At 36.0% G+C, this 19,285-nt stretch overlaps 1 protein-coding gene across 2 annotated transcripts in view; it reads left to right on the forward strand.

The window, feature by feature from the left end:
* nmd3 (NMD3 ribosome export adaptor) overlaps window positions 1-17,681 on the forward strand; it is a 31,496-nt gene extending 13,815 nt beyond the window's left edge. For both annotated transcript variants that reach the window (XM_052017240.1, XM_052017241.1), the window contains exons 8-16: window positions 95-173; window positions 3,412-3,508; window positions 4,941-5,058; window positions 7,654-7,799; window positions 9,338-9,450; window positions 9,715-9,787; window positions 11,067-11,173; window positions 13,881-13,951; window positions 17,011-17,681. In XM_052017240.1, the coding sequence (XP_051873200.1) occupies window positions 95-173; window positions 3,412-3,508; window positions 4,941-5,058; window positions 7,654-7,799; window positions 9,338-9,450; window positions 9,715-9,787; window positions 11,067-11,173; window positions 13,881-13,951; window positions 17,011-17,144 (938 nt within the window). In that variant the 3' untranslated portion in view covers window positions 17,145-17,681. The remainder of the gene's footprint in view (window positions 1-94; window positions 174-3,411; window positions 3,509-4,940; window positions 5,059-7,653; window positions 7,800-9,337; window positions 9,451-9,714; window positions 9,788-11,066; window positions 11,174-13,880; window positions 13,952-17,010) is intronic.
* Window positions 17,682-19,285: the final 1,604 nt, after the last annotated feature.

The following is a 19,285-nucleotide window of genomic DNA, read 5'->3' on the forward strand; positions in this document are numbered from 1 at the left end:
ATGTTAACTTAGTTTCTTTCTTCAATTTTGAGATTATTTACTTGAATGGTTGAAATAGCCAAAGTAATCAGTACTAATAGAATTTTGATTTTAGATGGTCTGGATTTCTATTATGGTTCCAAGCAACATGCCCAGAAGATGGTGGACTTCCTACAGTGTACCGTTCCTTGCAAGTAGGTATTAAAATGTTACAGGCAAAATTGACCGATTATTGAAGGATATATGTGGTATTAAAGGATTTTCATGGCTGATCAAATGATTTTTAAACCAACATGGTATTTATGACAAGAAGAATTCCATTTATTTACTGCATATTTTCTTCTAAGTGGCTCATCCATTATAACCACTCATGGCTCAAAGAGCTCTGTGCACTTTTTGGGATGAAGCAAATGGTATGATACGTTAACCTTGAAGTGAATTTTTTTTGGTGATAATTTACACCAAGAAGAATTTATGGCTGACTTTTCCAAAATTATTTACCGAGAAGTTTTCATTATGCTAAGGAACAAGAGGAAGAAGAAATGAAATAACTTTAATGACATGGAAAAATAGATATCACCAGAAATAATCCTTTAGTAATAAAACCACTCTGTCATGCACCACCTATCACACACCAGTCCTATCTTGCTAATAATTTCAGATTTGTTGATTACCTTAGAGACAAAGAAGAGTCTAAAGAAGTTGTAGAAAGAAGAATCTTAAAACCATCCCTGGCATGAAATAGCTTTAGCATGTTAATAGAATGGTTATACCCAATTCAAAAGAAGCAAGATAATTCTTTGAGGGAGTAAGGTGAACCTTCCCAAATGTTTTCTTGGATACCTTTTTAACTTTTATCCACATCATGAGGATGGTACTGGCAACTGAAACATTTTTGCCCCTTGTAAGGTGCTCTGTGTTAGGCCCAACTATCCTTGCATCAGGTATACCATTATTGACATATTCTACTCTACACCAATAATGTTTCTCAGTAGCAACTTCTGGCCACACGCTTGTACAACATTTCACTTTTATCTTCATTGTTGTGATTTGGAAATTCTGTTTTTTTCCCGCTCCGAATTGGATTGAGCCTGATCTTAACCAAGATCTTATAGGACCTTTTCCCTCAGCCATGAGTTTTTCATTAAAGTAATCAAGCATTCACTCTCAAAGTTATTAATATTCCCAGAAGCAAAGATGCTACTTGCATTTTCTGCACTTATTTCAAAGATCAATTACTGCATTTGTTGAAAATAATATTACATGGACCCATTACAAGCAGAGCTGGGGAGGAGGGGTTGGAAGCAAGCTGCATTTTTTAAAAAAATTAGAGGTACTTGAATGGTCTGGAAGCATGATGACATATGTTGTGTTTTTTTTATTCCACCTGTATGTTGCTCCATTACTGTATTTATTGATTTTCATAACTTGCTTGTTGTTGTTGAAGCAAGTTGCATTGTTTGAATGCCATACTTTACTGGCCTTGCTTATTCATCTGATTTCCTGTAATACAATTTTAATTTGCATCTGGAGTTGCAACCCTCATTGTTCATTTTCAGTTTTGCATTGTGTTTTAATGATCATTGCTGTTCAATCTCCCTGTGTTTTCTAATCTTGACTAGAAATTGACATAATTAATTAATGTCTAATTGCATTTCTCAGCAAAATATTTAGTTTGAAATGTAACGCATGAAAAATGTCTCTTTTGATTTTTTGTGAACTAAAGTCTCACATCAAGTTATACGATGGTATGGTGCATCTTGCTTTCCTGATTTATTTATTGTTATGGATGATACAGGGCTGCAAACTTTATTGTCAGAATGTAGTGTTTTTGTGCACTCCATAAATTTTGGCATCCGTGGAACCAAATGCTTGTGAATTTGCTTTGAATTACAGTAGTTTATGCTTGTGCATTTTAATGCTTTCGTGCTATTATTTTGTTACGTTTATAGTAACTGTACAACAGAAGATTTCTTTAAGGCTGGAAAGTTATTAAATTTAATAAATTATTTTGTAATCAATATAAGATATGCAGAAATAAAATGACTGTTTATGGAATGCATGTAATAAATAGCTTAGTATCAATAGCGATTTCAGGAGAATCAATGTTTAGAATTCTGACTGAAGATGTCTTTAGCCTCATATTTGGCACTCGTGAGCTGGGCTCTGATCATTGAAGGTAGAATTGTCGTGAAGCTCCTTCCTTCCAGTAGTTTCCTAATTGTCCATCACCATTCACAACTGGATTTGGCAGGATTGTAAAGCTTTGATCTGTTAGTTGTGCATTTGTTATTTCTATTCACAGCATGCTGCTTCTGTTTGGCATTCATGTTGTAGTTTGCCAAGTTGACACCCAATTTTTAGGTGTCATTGGTATGGTGTTCAACCCTTATTGACTGTATCTTGGCAAGATGTTAAATGTTAGGGATTTGAGATTACAGGTTACAGTGGAATACCGTCCTTCTGCCGAGGGATCACAGTAGCTCATTGATATGCAAATTTGAGTCTATGCCATTTGGCACAATGGTCTGCCATGCCTGCATGATAGAGGGTGTTCTCAATGTGAAAAATGAGTCTTTATTTCGATAAGAATGTACAGTGATTTCTCCCACCAGTACTCTTTGAACATATGCATCTGAAATGGGTATATGGATATGAAGAGTACTTTTCCTCTTGTATTGATTCTCTATCAGTCGCCACAGATCCACTCTGGAATTTTCAGAAGTAACTAACTTGATCAGCAACAGTGCTATTGAACCATTCTTGAACATGATTGTTAATTACCCTCCTCACCCATAACACATTATTTTTGCTCATGCTGTTTCTTCCAAGATTACCTTTCATCTGTTCCAAGGAGGACAGTAGGTGGAAATTACCAACAAGTTAATTTGTTATGTTGTTGAACCTGTTATCTTGAGAGTTCATTTGTTCTAGGGTCAATGTTACAGACTACCAAGGTCATGGCTTTTTGACAGAACATAACACTAGGGTCTGATGTTATGCTGGTTAATAATTATTGTTTGGTTAGTCCTTGGGACAGTTCTCACAGACTTGGCATGGTCTTCGTATGTTATTGAGGATCTTGAAGGTTCAACTGAGCTAGGTTTGCCTTTGCCAATTAATTATGTAATTTCTCTTCAATGAAATATTAAGAAATCCAAAGTCATTGTCCTTATTCATCCTTGCAAATTCTATTCCTTAGCCGCTGACTCCACTCTTTTCCCTGAGGGATTTCTAAAATTAAACCTGTTTTGCCTCTTTCAAGTTAGTAAGTCAAAGGATTTCCTTATATGCTGATCATTTTTTGTGAGAGTATATAATGTATATTTTTACGTTTCCAATTTATTTCAAGATATTAGTGTTAAGTATTTCCAGAAAATACATTTGGGCTTTTTATGTATTCCAAAACAAATATGTTTTATGTTTTTGAAGGTATAAGGCATCCCAGCGTCTAATCTCCCATGATGTCCACAGTAATAGCTACAATTACAAAAGTACTTTCTCTGTGGAAATTGTTCCAGTCTGTAAGGTAGGAAATAATATTCGCTTAAAAGCAGTTTCCACGTGTCATAAGTATGAAATTATTGGGCTGGGTTGTGCTTCAACTGCTATCCACTTTTCTTCCATTGTTCAGCACACCTACAACATCTGCATCTGTACAATGATGTGTTGAAGTACAAGAAGCACCAGAGATTAGCTGCTGGAGTCCATTGGCGACTCTGTAACAAGCCAATTTGAGGAGCTAGGTGCACATTGCATCTTTGCAGCCAGCCAAAGCTGCTATTTAAGTAGCAATGATCTTTGTTAAAAAGTTTAACAAAGTTCTTTCATTTTTCTTTGTTTCATTATATTGGTGCTACAGTCTATTTTTAACAACTTTTTAAATTAGTTTTTGATTTTTGCTTTTTAATTTTTAAACCATTTCAACTGAATCAAATATCCCTGAATTTTGGAGGTATATATAACCGTGACAGAAGCCTTTGACAGTAGCGACCTGTCAACAGTTGTCTGGACTTTGGGTTCTGTTGCTTGAGGCTTGATTGCTGCTTATGGCCTGTCCACCCCATGGAAGGGCTGCAAATTGGAGGCCTTCAGAATGATCCATTCTGTGGGTGACACGGCATCTAAGCATGGTGTTGGCATTGGTGCTGGAGAGAGGGAGGACAGGATGGTACATTGATTGAGGTCCTGACCATTGTGATTTAAGGCATTGATTTAATCTTCCAGAATATGGACACATCGTTGTAATGATTTCCAAAAAAACTTTGCTACTGTAGAACATTCTTTGATTTCTGTAAAGTTACTACACTCATAGAAAAGTAACATGAAAAATTGAATTTTAAACTTGTGACACTGGAAGAGAAATAATAGAACAAGAAGTCCATGCACATGTTAACCTATCTTTTTGGATTCTGAAAACAAGCCCTTAGGTTTTATTTGATTAGTGGTTTATCTCTGGATATCACTTAATCCTATAGTGGCATTTAAGTCTAGGTGATAGTAATGTTATAGAACTGTTCTTGAAATTCTAATATTTATTTGTGTAATATTTCAGAAATAGAATAAAAGAATTGTATAATATGTCTTTTCTAGATCTGCATGCAGTCTAGGGTAAACATTTTCATGGTTACATTGTTGATTTCTATTATTATCAATTCTACATATGCACTGATTATACTGCACTTAGTAATTAAAAGTATGGTTCTATAGTCGTATCTGCTGTTCAATAATGTGGCCACCAAGATTTAAAATAAAATCTTGAAAAGAAGGTAAAGAAAATGGAACTTGATTGATCATAATGCCGTACATTTAAAAAAAACAGGTACATGTTATTGGCCATAAAGTAGAAGATATTTCCGATAACACTGGCTCAAACTTGAACTTTAAAGAAAAAGTAAAGATTATTTTACAACAAAGTCTTTGCTGTGGTCTGTAGCCCACTTTATTTCCTTCTTTTACAGGACAATTTGGTATGCTTGCCACCACGAGTAGCACAGAGCCTTGGAAACATGAGTCAGATATGTGTTTGTGTTCGTGTGACTAGTGCTGTGCACCTCATTGATCCTACCAGCTTGCAGAGTGAGTTTCTGCAGCACTTTTGCTTCATATTTTTAATTGAATTCTAGAAATTTATAGCACAGGAAGGGAACATTTGTCCAGCTGGAAGATAACTCCAGCCTAATCCCACTTCGTTACTCTTGGCCTAAAGCCTTGATGTTTGCAGTATGTTGGGTGTTTATCCAAGTACATATTTTGAATGTAATGAGAGTTTCTGTTTCTGCCATTTTCTTTTGGCCACAAATTCTTGATCCCTTTGTCTTTTGGATATAATAGAAGTTCCTCAACTCTTCTGTGATCCTTGTCCTACCAATTACTTTAATGGCCCTCTCCGCTAAGGGAAATAACTGTTTTCCTAATCATTTTATCCAGGCCTCTCATTATTTTGTGTACCTCAATTATCTCTCCTCTCAGCTAAAGAAAATAAAGCCAGCCTAGCCAATCTTTTGTCATACTGAAATAGTCACTCCAGATGTCATCTTGATAAATCTCCTCTGTACCCTCTCTAGTGTTTTGGCACTTATGTTATTGGGCAATAATTTTGTGCTTATCAATATATACTGTCAACAGGGATTGAGTTGGAGGATAGTTTGATGGTGTTTGCTTCTACATTTTTAGCATCACAGTAAATTAATCAGTGGTAGTATCCTTTAAGTGGATACTAATACTGATTAATTTATTGTGATGCTAAAACTGAATTTGATATAAGTTGTTGGTTGATCACAATTGAATTGACATGATGCACAGGTTTTCTAGACAAATATGTCACTTGGATGGAGTTGTACAACATGGGAAGTTGGATGAGTTCAGGCAATAAGAGGGAGGAAGAAAGGACAAAACGGGGCAGATGCCAATCATGTCTAAAGCACTTTGATGGAAGTATAGCATTTTAGCTTAGATGCTTATTCATCACTAATTGATCACTCATTACATTGTATTTAAAGAACTAAAATTAACTACAGTTATAAATCTGTCAGAATGATAATAGTTGCTCCCACATAGGAGAAAAATTTGGGAGTATAGGAGAGTAGGAAACTGGACAGCAAGGGTGGCAATACATGACAATATCAGAAGAGACCAGTTTAAGGAAAATCAAGCAAGGGCAGTGTACTTGCTCAGCTGATGGACGAGTTTTCTTGGCGGGGAGTGTGTTAAAGTAAACTAACCTAGCTTTGGTTTATTGTTGCAGGATAAGTGGGAAGATTTCCTGCACGCTCGTCCAGATTTTGAAAGCAGATAGTTACAAACAGGAGAGTAACAAAATCTATTTGGAACTCGAGAGGTGATTCTTGAAAATGAAGCTAGTCTTTAAATTTTAGCAGTTTGCAGAGAGGCCATTTTAGTTATTTTGCATCACTGATGATGTGCTACAAATTTTCATATCTGCAGATTGATGTTTCTTGTTAGAGGGCATCTTGTGGCTGTGCGTGGAAGTACAACTAAAATTTAATGGTTTGTAGAAACCAGATTGCTTTTTCAAAAGGAGGGATAGTGTGCATGTTTTTTTTCCCATGTGCCCATGATAAAGAATCAACTAGTTCAGTTATTAGCAACTGCATTGCTTCCTTGTGCTATGGCCAAGGTGGTGGGAAGGCTAAACCCATCACCTTGGCCATAGCACAAAGAAGGAGACACTGTAATATATCTGAAGCAGAATTGTTTGTCGCCTGACTTGATTATAAAGTGATTGGCTTTTGAAGGTGTGTAGGGATGTAATATGTGGATGCTCTTTGGTGTTATAATGCAAGATTTAGGGCGTCCTGATGCAAAGGCTGTCTGCTGTTTGCCATATCTGATGAATGTTATTAGAAATAATTGGACCTGCAGAGCACCAGGATGCTCTCTGGTCAATGTTACCAAAAACTTTTCACCTGGCATCAATATGACAGGTTTAGAGAATCAAATAGGCATTTACCATTTCACATATAGATGTGCCGGTACTACAGATATATGCTGACACTGGATGACTGTTTTTGCTGTTGACATTATTTTACTCTATGGCGTGACTCACTTACTGATCTTACTGTTTAACAAAGATTTTGGATATTAAGATCAAGATGCATAGCCTAGGATTTCACAGATGGCAATACTTTAGATTTGATCACATATGCATCCCAATGTTCATTGGTAATATCTATCATCCAAGAATTCGACAGAGCTAACTTTAAGGCTGTAATCCAACAGAAGTGTTCTGAATTTCACATACAGAGGCTGAAGCTTGAAAGCATATATATTTCAGTTTTTAATTTCATGGAAAAGTAACATAATTTTCCAGTGAATAAACTGATGAAGCACAACATTGCAGTTATAATGTGTGGAAGACCATGCATTGGAAAACTGCCAATTAATGAAAGCAGTGGTTTCAAAAAGTAGTCTAGATCAGATTAGAATGTTTCCATTCTTTTGCAGTAATCAGATAAATTCAGATTAAAGTAACTGCAGTAATTGTAAATAGTGGCTAGAAAACAATTGTAAACTCTGACTGGGTAAGGTAGTATTACCTAAGTATCTTTCACTCTCCCAATTTGTTGACTTAATCCTTTGGTCACGTTAACAGTGTACTCTATGACAACCCAGGTTTATTTGTATTCTAATTTACTTTTTAATTACTTATAGTTGCAGAAGTTGATGGTTCCACTTATTGGCGCTACCCTTTTTACAGCCTGTATCAACCTGGGCAGCTGGAGGAATTTATTGTAATAGATATTGAAATAATTGGAGACAGCAAGAAGCTTCCTGGTACAGGCACAATATCCACCAGGGTAAGTAGACAGATGATCTTTGAGAGGGGAGGTGAAGTGCAAAGTAACACTGGCAAAGAGAAAAAAATGAGAACAGAATGCCATTCAACAGAAAAGGGAATCCCAAAAATTATCTCCTGCCAATTACATAGTAAACGGGTAGTAAGAGGCAGGATGGAATCCACTAAGGACAAAGAAGGTGATGTATGCTCAGTGGTGCAGCTAGTAGAGCCACTGCTTCACAGCGCCAGAGACCTGCGTTCAATCTTGACCTTAGGTGCCATCTTTGTGAAGTTTGCATGTTCTCCCTGTGACCATATGGGTTTCCTCTGGGTATTCCAGCTTCCTACCACTTCCCAAAGACATGCAGATTGGTTGGTTAATTGGCTTTTTAAAATTCCCCCTAGTATGTAGGTGAGTGGTAGATTCTGGGAGGAGTTGATGAGAATGAGGGGAAAATAAAAAAAAGGGATTAATGTAGGATTAGTGGGCAGATGATGGTTGATGCAGGCCAGAGTCAGCATAGAGAGAAACACTGCACTCTGTTTCATTTGTTCTTATTTTTATTTTTGTCTTTTTTATTATTCTCTTACCTAGTCTGGATGTCTTGAATGTTGTATCCCATAACTAAATGTCAATACTGATTCTGTTTATTTGCCTCTATTGGACAATGAATACATCTGTTCTATCCTAGTGATGGTTTATTCACCAATTCCACAACTGTGCTGTATGTAAAAATAAAATTGCATTCTATTTACTGGAAGTAAATAGAACTTTAGTTTCCTAGATATGAGACACATGAATTATCTAACATTATGAAGATGCATTTTCACAAATTTTTATAATGTAATGCATATTCTAACCTTCATAAATTTCATCAGCCAAGATTGTTGCCTCTGTCCCGTTTCCTGCCAAATTCTGTTCACCCAAGTAGTAAGAAAGACATAGCTATAAACTCTGGAATTACTTTCTTAACTTTTCCACCTCAGTATATTGTTAATCTCTTTTAAGATATTCTTAAAACTTGATTCTTTGATCAAGCTTTTGATCGTCTGACCCAATAATCCTTTATGTGTCTCTGTTCAATTTGTTAGATTGTTTCTATGATGTGAGGTGCATTGAGACATTTTGCTACATTTTAGGTGTTGTTGCGGTTGTTGTTGCTACTTTATACCAAGCTGCCAACAAAAATTTCAAATAAATTAGTACTTAACTGGTTCCACAGAAATCTTTGTGTAATAAGAAATCAACTATAAGAATTCCATTTTTTAAGACCCATATTTAAAACAGTTATATGTATTTGGATAAATTGGTTCAGCTACTTTTTGATAACTTACTAAATGTGTACATTTGCAGATGCAGACAACTTGTAGGGCTGATTTCTGGAAACTTTAGGAATCATAAATGTTAAAAGATACTCTTGCTAAAATGCAATTAATTGTATCATTTAATTGTTTCCATAGGACTAACATAAACTGCAAAAATGTTTGTCAAAATATGTCTTTTTTTCATACTGTTGTGATTTTATTCCAATGTTCTTTTTCATGTTTTTATTCTAGCATACGTTGGCTGAGGTCTGGGTGCAAAAAACATCTGAAATGAACACCAATCAACAGTATTATTGTCGTACTCATTTGGGGCATTTGCTTAATCATGGTGACCTGGTGTTGGGGTTAGTAATTTCCTATATAAAGATGGTTAACTATAAAGCATTATGGCTTAAGATGTGAAGTGTCTTCTGGATGGTAGAGTTTGAAGCATATTTTGCTTGTGAATCTTGTTTATGTTCATAAGCTACTCATTTCATGTTCATTTTTCAAAATTTGCATGGTATTATGTTCTTAATGAGAAGGCTCTTGTAATGAGGAGTGACTTGTTTGTGCGTGTGCATGTTGAGCATCTATTTGAATAAAAAAAACATTGCTTTTAATTTTAGGTTTGATCTGGTTAATTCAAATCTCAATGATGAATACGTGAATAAAATGAATCCTCAACGAGTTCCTGATGTGGTAAGAAACATTCTTGTATAATAAGGATAGAAATATTTTGTTAATTATCTTCTGAAGAATGAATTTGATGTTTCTTACAACACTGAACCAAAACACCATTTTGTAATAGATAATACTTGTTAAGTTGTTCTATTCATAAATGAAACAGATTGGGGATCATGCTTAAAAGTTCACCATTTGGTAGCAGATTGATATAAAAGAGTTTGCCTAATTCAATCATTTCTTTTTTCCATGCACCTTATAAAGATATAAAGAAATGAGGCTTGAGTCATTTTAAAAGAATCTAATTTCTTGTTTGCATATGGGAGGCATGGGCATAGCCACATTTCGCAGCCTATTCCCAAGATGGGAGTTAGTGGCTTTCTTTTGCTTCAGTCCTTGTGCTCCAGCATTATTGGCAGCAGATAATTACAGGGCATTGAAGATATGGACTGGATCCTGATGGTGACACGAGACTGCAGATGCTGGAATCTGGAGGAACAATCTAATGGAGGAACTCAGTGTATCGAGTTGTATCTGGTGAGGGGGGTGGAGGAATTGCAGGGTTTCGACCCCAAATGTTGATAATTCCTCTTTCCCCTCCAAGATGCTGTTCGACCCTCTGAGTTCCTCTAGCAGATTGTTCATTTGTGGATCCTGATGGTGTATGATTTGAAAGGGAATTGGTGCTCCTACAGTATTACTGCTGATACTTCTTTGAGATTGCAGAGTTTTCTATTTTAGTATTTTTATCATTCATACAGATAATCCTGAAGCACTATAAATGTAATTGATTTAATTTTTTTCTTTACATAAGTACTGTAAATTGCTTTTTGTCTACTGTATTCTAGCTGCAAAATGACATGCTTATTTATAATGCCCAGCCTTAATGTATATTTCACCCACAGTCCAGTGTACCATGTTCATTTTTTGAACAAATCCATGCTAAACTGTACAATTTGCACTTGTGAATTCCTTTGCTATGTCTTGTTTCAAGAAGCTCTATATGACTGGTTTTTAACACAATTCCTCACTTTTCTTCATCCTTCCCACTTTACATCCATTATTTTCCACCACCTTGTAAAACATTGAGCTGTGGATGGTCTAACTGTAATGATGATGATTGTTAAATGCAAAAAATTAAACTTGTAAAATATCATTCTTAACAAACTTGGAACAAATTGGAAAATATTGCACTTTAGGATGATCTTGCATGGACTGATTTTAACTGCATTAACTTGAAGATATTATAACTTATCAAGTATTTATGTTTACTTATCAATAAGTACTTTTCCTTTAGGTTTTAATTAAAAAGAGCTACGATCGAGCCAGACGGCAGCATCGTAGGAACTGGAAACTTAAAGAACTGGATAAAGATCATGACGACATGGGAACAGATGATGAAAAGTATAGTCTAGTCTACTATTTCCCCTCAAATCTCATGGTAACAGATATTTGGAGCTGTCTCAGCAGACAAGAAGCTGCTATAGGTTAGAAAGGTCTGAGGAGTTGTATTAGCAGGCATTGAGTTGGAATGAAAGTATTTGAGTTTGTTGGTTGAGTTTCGTAAGATTCAAAGGAACTTGAAAAATGGGAGGCTTACAAGAGGATCAAGTTGGAGATTACCAAAGCATTGAAATGAGGTTTCAGTGAGGGAGCAATGCAATGGGAAGAAAATAGGCAATAATATGGAAATAAGCAGTCCTGATGATGAACAAGATAACAGCATTTGAAACTCTGGGTCAGACAGCATCATGTATCAGAGACAAATGGCCAGGAGGTAAATAGAATCAGTTGTAAGGGATGAGAATTTTTGAACAGAGTTTAAAGGAAATGTATTTGGTCTTCATGATAATCAATTTTAAAAAATCACTTGGCATAAATTGATAATAGGGAGCTCAGAGATTGTCATTAGGGTGGAAAAACAGTGCTAGAATTGGCAGCTGATCATGTGCTGGTAGATGACAAGGGACAGCACAGTAATCTTTTTGTCTCTGAAAGGAAGCAGTGTTGTTATACATGAATTATTGCCCCATAATGACTATTTTTAAACAACATTTGCATAGAGGATATATTCATGTGATTGGACAAAGGAGGATTGGGGAAGCCTCACTGCAGAAATACAAACATGAAAATGTTAGGCGGAATAGCTTGTTTCTTTGTTATAAATACATTAACATAATACATTGTAAAGGAATGCTTTTCTTGTAGGAATTTGAACCCTTTGATTTATTAAATCCGTGCATGCATCTTATTTAATAATGGGGGAAGAAAATTACAACTGTACAGGGAACCAAAAGACATATCAAGGAAGGAATTGAAAAATATATCATATTTAATGTTATTTGGGGTAATAATATTTCAGATAGTATATCCTCCCATAACCATTCTGTAAACTTGCATATTGCAATTGTGTTGGTTGTAGTTTTCCACAGCTCTAGCTTAAGAACTGCATAGTTGGATTGAAAATTGCAAATGTCACTTGCATTACTTAAGGGAATGAGGACTGACTCAGATGAATACCAATGTCAATCTGAAGTTACTGGAATTTATTGCCAAGAACAGAGTAACAGCACTTGGACTAGTAGAAACTGATGAGTGTTGGTGTGGATTTGTTAAAGAAGGTCATGTCTGACTGACCTAGTGCACTGGAGTGGTTGATGTGGGAGTGTCAATATAAGTGATCTATGTGGACTAAAGATGTATTTGTTTAGAACGTGCAATTTTTAGTAAAAATAAGCCCACAATTGGAGTTAATGTTTTGACACTGTTTAGACTTGAAGAGGTAGAAGTTAAGAGGAGGAAATAATGTTCTTTGACTGTCCAGATCAAGTGCTCTTCTGCAGGTATCTGAATGGAATGCAGGTTTGACTTCAGTGTTTTTGTTAATGATTTGGTTGAAGGAATAGATATTGTTGCAAGACTGTAACTGCTACTAAATTATGTGGTAAGAAGTTGTATAGATGGGAACAGAAAATTAAAGAGGGATGTGGACAGACAGCAGGCAAAATTATGGGAGGGTAGTCTAATTTGGGGAACATTTGTTTTAGATTTGAAAGAAAATAAATCAGACAATTAAAGGTGAGAGACAATGAACTAGTATGAAGTCAAAGGTATTGGAAAAACAGTGCACCAATATTTAAAAAAAAACAGCTATAATAATGTTGACTTTTATGTCAAAGGAATTGGAACTAAAAAATGAAGTTATTTAGTGCATTAACCAGATTCTTAATTTGATTACTGGATTTGGAAAATGTAAGTGGAGGTGTTATGCGGATGTAATATACTGAAATCAAGCCTTCAATGAAATTATGGTGGGTAATATTGTTTCGAATTCACTTGAGATTGTATAGTTGTGTAATAATAATAGCAATTGATAGAATAGATATAGAGAAACTATTCCCTCTGCTGGAGAGAACAAGGACAAAAGGCCATGATCTTGAAAATATAGCTAAACCATTTGGGAATGAGATTGTGAAGCAATTAAACACCGATGAATTCTGGAACAACTTCCCAAAATGCTTGTAACTAACTCAGCTGTTGAAATGTTTGAAACTAAGTGGTAAATATTTGGTGAGTATTGAGATTTACGGAGCAAAGATGAGGAAATAGAGTTTATGCACAGATTGTCAAGTTCCAATGGAATGGCCTCTTGTTCCTGTGATGCAACAATATAATAAATTACTGAAGTCAAATGTAGACCAGGAAGAGGCAATTAATTGTTTTTTTTAAAGCAAAATCAGGTAGCTTTTTATCAGTGTTGGGATTGTCCCAAATTAGCAGATTTCTGGAATTCATTTTCAGAATTTGCCAGGGTGGGATGGGCTCATAACTGCTGTATTATTAGTGTGGCGTTTTGATTTAACATCCTATCCATCTGTTAGACTGCTTGTCATTTGGACGTATTAATTTTATCTTTCCTCAACCATCTTAAATGTCACACACTTGATTTGGTCTAAACAGATGAGCTGATTTTTAATTTTATTGAAGAGTACTAAGAAATAGCTGTCAGTAGTATATGCTGAAAATGTTGGGAAGGCTGTAGTGGAAAAACTCAAATTATTCTTGATACGCAAAATGAATATGAAATAACAAAGATTTCTGTACATTCCAGACAATACTTAGAATTCCTTGAAGATCTTGAAGATGATGATATCATTAGAAAAAATGTCAATATTTATCGGGGTAAGTTTCACATTGAGGTTGCCGCCTGAAGTGACTTGAAGACAATAGCAATGATGTCATTGTGGGGGAGAAGATTATTTTCTTTACTACTTTCCCCATACATCCCTGGATTCTTTGACAGAAATCTGTTGTGGATCCCTTAGTCTTCTGGCAAAATACATATTTGTTTTCTTGACTAAATTCAATCCACATACTTGTCTTTACAATGCTTCTCTACAAATGTACAAGATCGTACTTAGCCAATGTCATGCACCTGCTTGCCATGAGTTGGAGGGGTGGTAAAGGATGTTCCTCAGTCTATTGACATTTGTTTTCATTCCTGCTATATATTCAGAATGGTATCGTTGTGAAAGCAAAACTGGTTGAATATTCAGATTGCTTTTGTGACCCATTTCTTAGTATGCATGTAAGCAGTAATTTTTTAAAAACCCTCCAGATAGCATTGGAGTGCTGTCCATTGCTTGGCATTTTTGGATGTAAAAATGGAAATATTGATTGCAAGTATGCAGTGCATTGAAAAAGGTGTTTGATTTTAAGATTTGCAGGTCTCTGTAATTATTGTGGAGGCTCTCAGGTCAGCTGCTTCTGCTTCTCAATCTTGTAGCCAAATCTGACTAGTTGAAGCACTGTTGATCAAGGTATTAGAGCATGGAAACAAGCCCTTTGGCTCAACTCCTTCATGCTGACCAAGATGTCTATCTACGCTAATCTGATATTCCTGCATTTATCCCATAACCTGCTATTCCTTTCCGAGCCATGTACCTGTCCAAATGCTTTTTAAATGCTGTGAATGTACCTGTGTCCACCATCTCTTCTGGCAGCTTGTTCCATATATTCCCCCCTCTTAGTGGAAAAACTTGCTCCTCAGATCGTCTTCAAATACTCTCCCCCTCTCAGCTTAAACCCATGACCTCAATTTTTAGATTCCCCTATCCTTGGAAAAAGACTGGGACTATCTACCCTCTCTGTGCCCCTCATAATTTTATAAACCTCTGTAAGGTCACCCCTCAGCCTCCTGCGCTTCAGTGGGGAAAATCCCAGTCTATCCAATCTCTCCTTGTAACTAAAGCCCTACATTCCAGGTGACATCTTGGTGAATTTCTTCTGCACTCTTTCTAATGCTACCACATCCTTTCTATTGTGTGGCGGCTGGAACTGCACACAATATTCCAAATGTGCCCTAACCACGTCTTGAACAGCTGCAACATGATATCCCAGTTCTTATACTCAATACCTCTGCAGGTGAAGGGAAACAAGCTAAATGTCTTCTTCACTACCTTATCCACTTGTGTCACACTTTCAGGAAGGTATGAACTTGCATTAATGTTCCTCTGTACTTATTGCTTCTAAAGTCCCTGCTGTTTTTCCAGTCAGTATTGGATGGCCCAAAATGTGTTACCTCACACTTGCCTGGATTATATTCCATCAGCTACTGATCTGCCCAACTTTCCAGCTGATCGAAGTCCCTCTGTATCCATAGGCAACCATCCTCACTATCTACAACTCCACCAATCTTTATATCCAATCTTCAAGTCATTTATATATATATAGATATATATATATGACAAAGGTCCCAAGGCCACACCCTGCAGTACACCACTGGAGTACAGGATTCCAGTCAAAAAAAAACAATCTTCCACCATTACCCTCTGCCTCCTATCACCAAGCCAATTTTGGATTCAGTTTGCCAAAACACCTTGGACTCCATGTGCCCAAACTTTCTGGACCACCCTACCATGCGGGACCTTGCGGGTCCGTGTATACTACATCTACTGCCTTGCCTTCATCAATTTTCTCAGTAAAAAAACCTTAAAAAAAAATGTCAATCAGATTTATGAGGCAGGATTTGCCATGCACAAAACCATTCTACTCTCCCTAATCAATGTCTGCCTTTCCAAGTGATCAAATCTTATCACTAAGCAATTTTTCCACTGGTTTCCCTACTACTGATGTAAGGCTCGCCAACTTGTAGTTTGCTGGCTTATCCCTACCACCCTTCTTGTATATGGGAACATCAGCAACCCTCCGGTCTTCTGGTACCTCACCCATGGCTAAAGGTGATGCAAAAATCTCTGTCAGAGTTCCAGCAATATTTTCCCTTGCTTCCTTTAACATCCTGGGATAGATTTTTATCTGGCCCTGGGAATTTGTCCATATTACTGTGTATCAATGTTTCTAACACTTCCTCTTTCTTGATGTACACATGTTCCTGACCATCACTGTACACCTCCTGTAACTCTATTCTCGCTGGTGAATATTGATGTGAAGTATTCAATCAGAACACCATACATATCCCCTGGCTCTACACAAAGACTTCCTGGGGACCTTCTCTTTGCCTAACTAGCCCCTTGCTTCTATTATACATGCCCTCACCAGGCTGCAAATCCCTGATTTATGGACATACATATATAGAAACAAGCTTCCATAAATATTAAATTCAAACAACAATCAGTCTTGGAGTAAAACCTGTTTACTTGTAACCTCCCCGCAGTAATCAGACACATTGTTTCTTAAGAACACAGCTTGCCAGGTTCACTTAAGAAGATTGCTTTGGAAATTGACAAGCAATCGCTTCTACTGATGCAATGAAACTCTATTAAACAATGTAACATCCACTGGTACTTCAAACCTGTCGAAACTAGCCATTGAACTTGGGACATCTTGATTCTGTACCAATGTAATTAGGCAGGGGAAGACAATAAATAAATGTTCATGTTAATTGGCCCTCATCAACAGCATTCATTACAATATTGTGGAGGTATGGTTCCCGTATCAAGTGATTTTGTGTGTTTCCTGACTTGCGGGCCTAATCGACTTATGGATGTTTGTGAAAACAGAACCCAGTTGTAACTTGGGGATGGTCTGTATTTATAAAAGGTTTTGGAATTAGAGTCAGCACATTTGATCCAGGATCTTGTTGATACTTGTAATTTATTTGCCATCACATTTTTTCAGTATTCAAACTGTTCCATTTGAAACATGATTGTACTGAATTTCAATTAATAGTAATTACATTAATATATGTGATTATAGTAAACACAAATAACTTTTATTCACAGATTCCTCAAAAGTTCCAGTTGAAAGTGACACTGATGATGATGGTGCTCCCCGGATCAGTCTAGCAGAGATGTTAGAGGACCTTCATATTTCTGTTGATGCGACGGGTGGTGAGGGTGCAGCAATGATTGACTAGAGAAAACGTTGAAATTAAACTATTTAGTTCATTATGATGGTAACTTGAACCATTGTCCAATCTAGTCTGCCGTGATACAGGAAATCACTATGTAAATATCTTGCTTTTACCTTAGTCTAGCCAGCATAGCACAGAGATTCCTATTTTCAAATCAATGTATAAGCTTTGAATTTATAGCATTTGAGGAAATTAGCTAACTTTTTAGCTAATCTTCACTTGTAGAAAGGAAGATTAGCTAAAAATTAGCTAATTTCCTCAACTTGGGAACAGGTACGAGGTATGAAGTTTTTCCTCTGTATCTGTGGAGCTCTGTTTCTGCTGGCCTATTGAGACTTTTTTAAAATGCTGATTACTGATCACTATCAGTTAAGCTTAAGCTTTATTTACTTAGGAATTTTTTTGTTTGAGATTCTAGGATACGATAACTGAAAAGTATATTATTGATAACTATACAATATTGAAGTAATACAGATAGATGGGTTGAATATATCCAATCCATAATTACATTATATCCTCAAATAAAATTTTCTTAAGCAATGACATTTTCTTATTCTCTTGTCTTCCAAATAAGGTATTCACATAGTGGTTTTTATAAATTGAGAACTTTGCAAAGCAAATCTGATCCAGTTAGATGCTTTTCAAGTGGGGTCCCTGTAACACAGGAAATCCAAAAACCAGTGTCTGCCCAAAAGTGTAAATAACAATGAGGCAAATCATATTCAATTTTTTTTCACTTGTGATTTTTATTTGAAAAAGTAAATGCTGTCCATGACAGTAAATGTTGGACTCCCTTACACAACTTGTACTGTTGTGGAATCTTTTGCATCCACCAGAAAAGGAAAGTAGGTTTTAAAGTTTAATGTCTCTTGTGAAAGGTATTACCTGCAGTGTATGTAAAGTGCACTATCACTGAATTGTCATTATGTGCTCAGACCTCTGAAAAGTGTATGAACGTACTGGAATAATGTGCACCAACTTGCAAAAACATGCAAGCTTGAAGGATGTAATTTAAGCAAGTGGAACTCTTCATAGTCAGAATTAGAAAGGCTCACTTAAGGTGGAAAGTCATTGATAAGGCTCTTTGGGCTTAGGCATTCTCCAGAATTTTTTGCAGTAATGTCCTAGCAGAGATTATTAGTTTCTAATGATCATAGCCATCTTCCTTTGGGTATATACAGCTACAGGGAATGGAGAGTTTTACCTGTTCATGTGACATCAGCTTTATTAGCAAGGTTATTTCTCATATTTTCATACAAGGAGGCCATTCAGAACACAAAATCTGTGCTTGCTCTCAAATCTTTTCCATCAGCCCCATTGCCCCACTTATTTCCTTGCTATTCCTGATTCCTCCTGAACTGATGTAGTTAAAAATCAACCATACAATATATACAAGGCAAACTGAGGTAGGTTTCTTTCCATGAAAATCAGTGAACCAGATGGATTTTTAGAACAATCCAATAGTTTTGTGGTCACCATTAACAATTTTATCTACTTATCTAAATTTTTAAATAAATTTGGAATAAGTATTTGATTTCCCCACTAAAATGTATCCTCATATTTATCTACACTAAAATGCAATTTCCACATTTTTGCCCATTTCATTAATGGTCTGTGCACTTATGAAGCATTCTGCATTCCTTCCTTCAATTTGCAAAACACCTTTTTGACGTCAGTAAATAGCGGGGTCTGATTTTAAAAAAATCATATGCATGTACTAAGCATGATAGTAAACTTTGTGTTGAATCCTGCAGCAGATCACTTCTGAACATTTCTTCAATCTGGACAAGGATCGTTAAATCTTCTTTCAATTTGTCAACTATTTCTTTTTCTGCTGCAAAACTTAGCTGCAGCTTTTTGTACAATGATAAATCTTTTTACTTCCTTTGAAAAGGCCAACTTAATGCAAAAATCTGAATTTGAATTAATTTAAAGGAAGAAGTATCTAAATTGTATCCCTTAGTGATTGCCATTTAAAATTTGATGCTCACAGCAAGTACTTTAGATTTTTCCACAGAAATACTTGACTGAATATGCATAATTCTTGGAGAAACCCAGGATAGATGAGGTTAAGAAACATTAATGTCATAGTGAAGTATCCTTAACCTAAGAAGTGTTCTGGTAATATTTCATGTAGTCAGTTT

This window comes from Pristis pectinata, chromosome 6 (genome assembly GCF_009764475.1).
Source record: "Pristis pectinata isolate sPriPec2 chromosome 6, sPriPec2.1.pri, whole genome shotgun sequence".
Lineage (NCBI taxonomy): Eukaryota > Metazoa > Chordata > Chondrichthyes > Rhinopristiformes > Pristidae > Pristis > Pristis pectinata.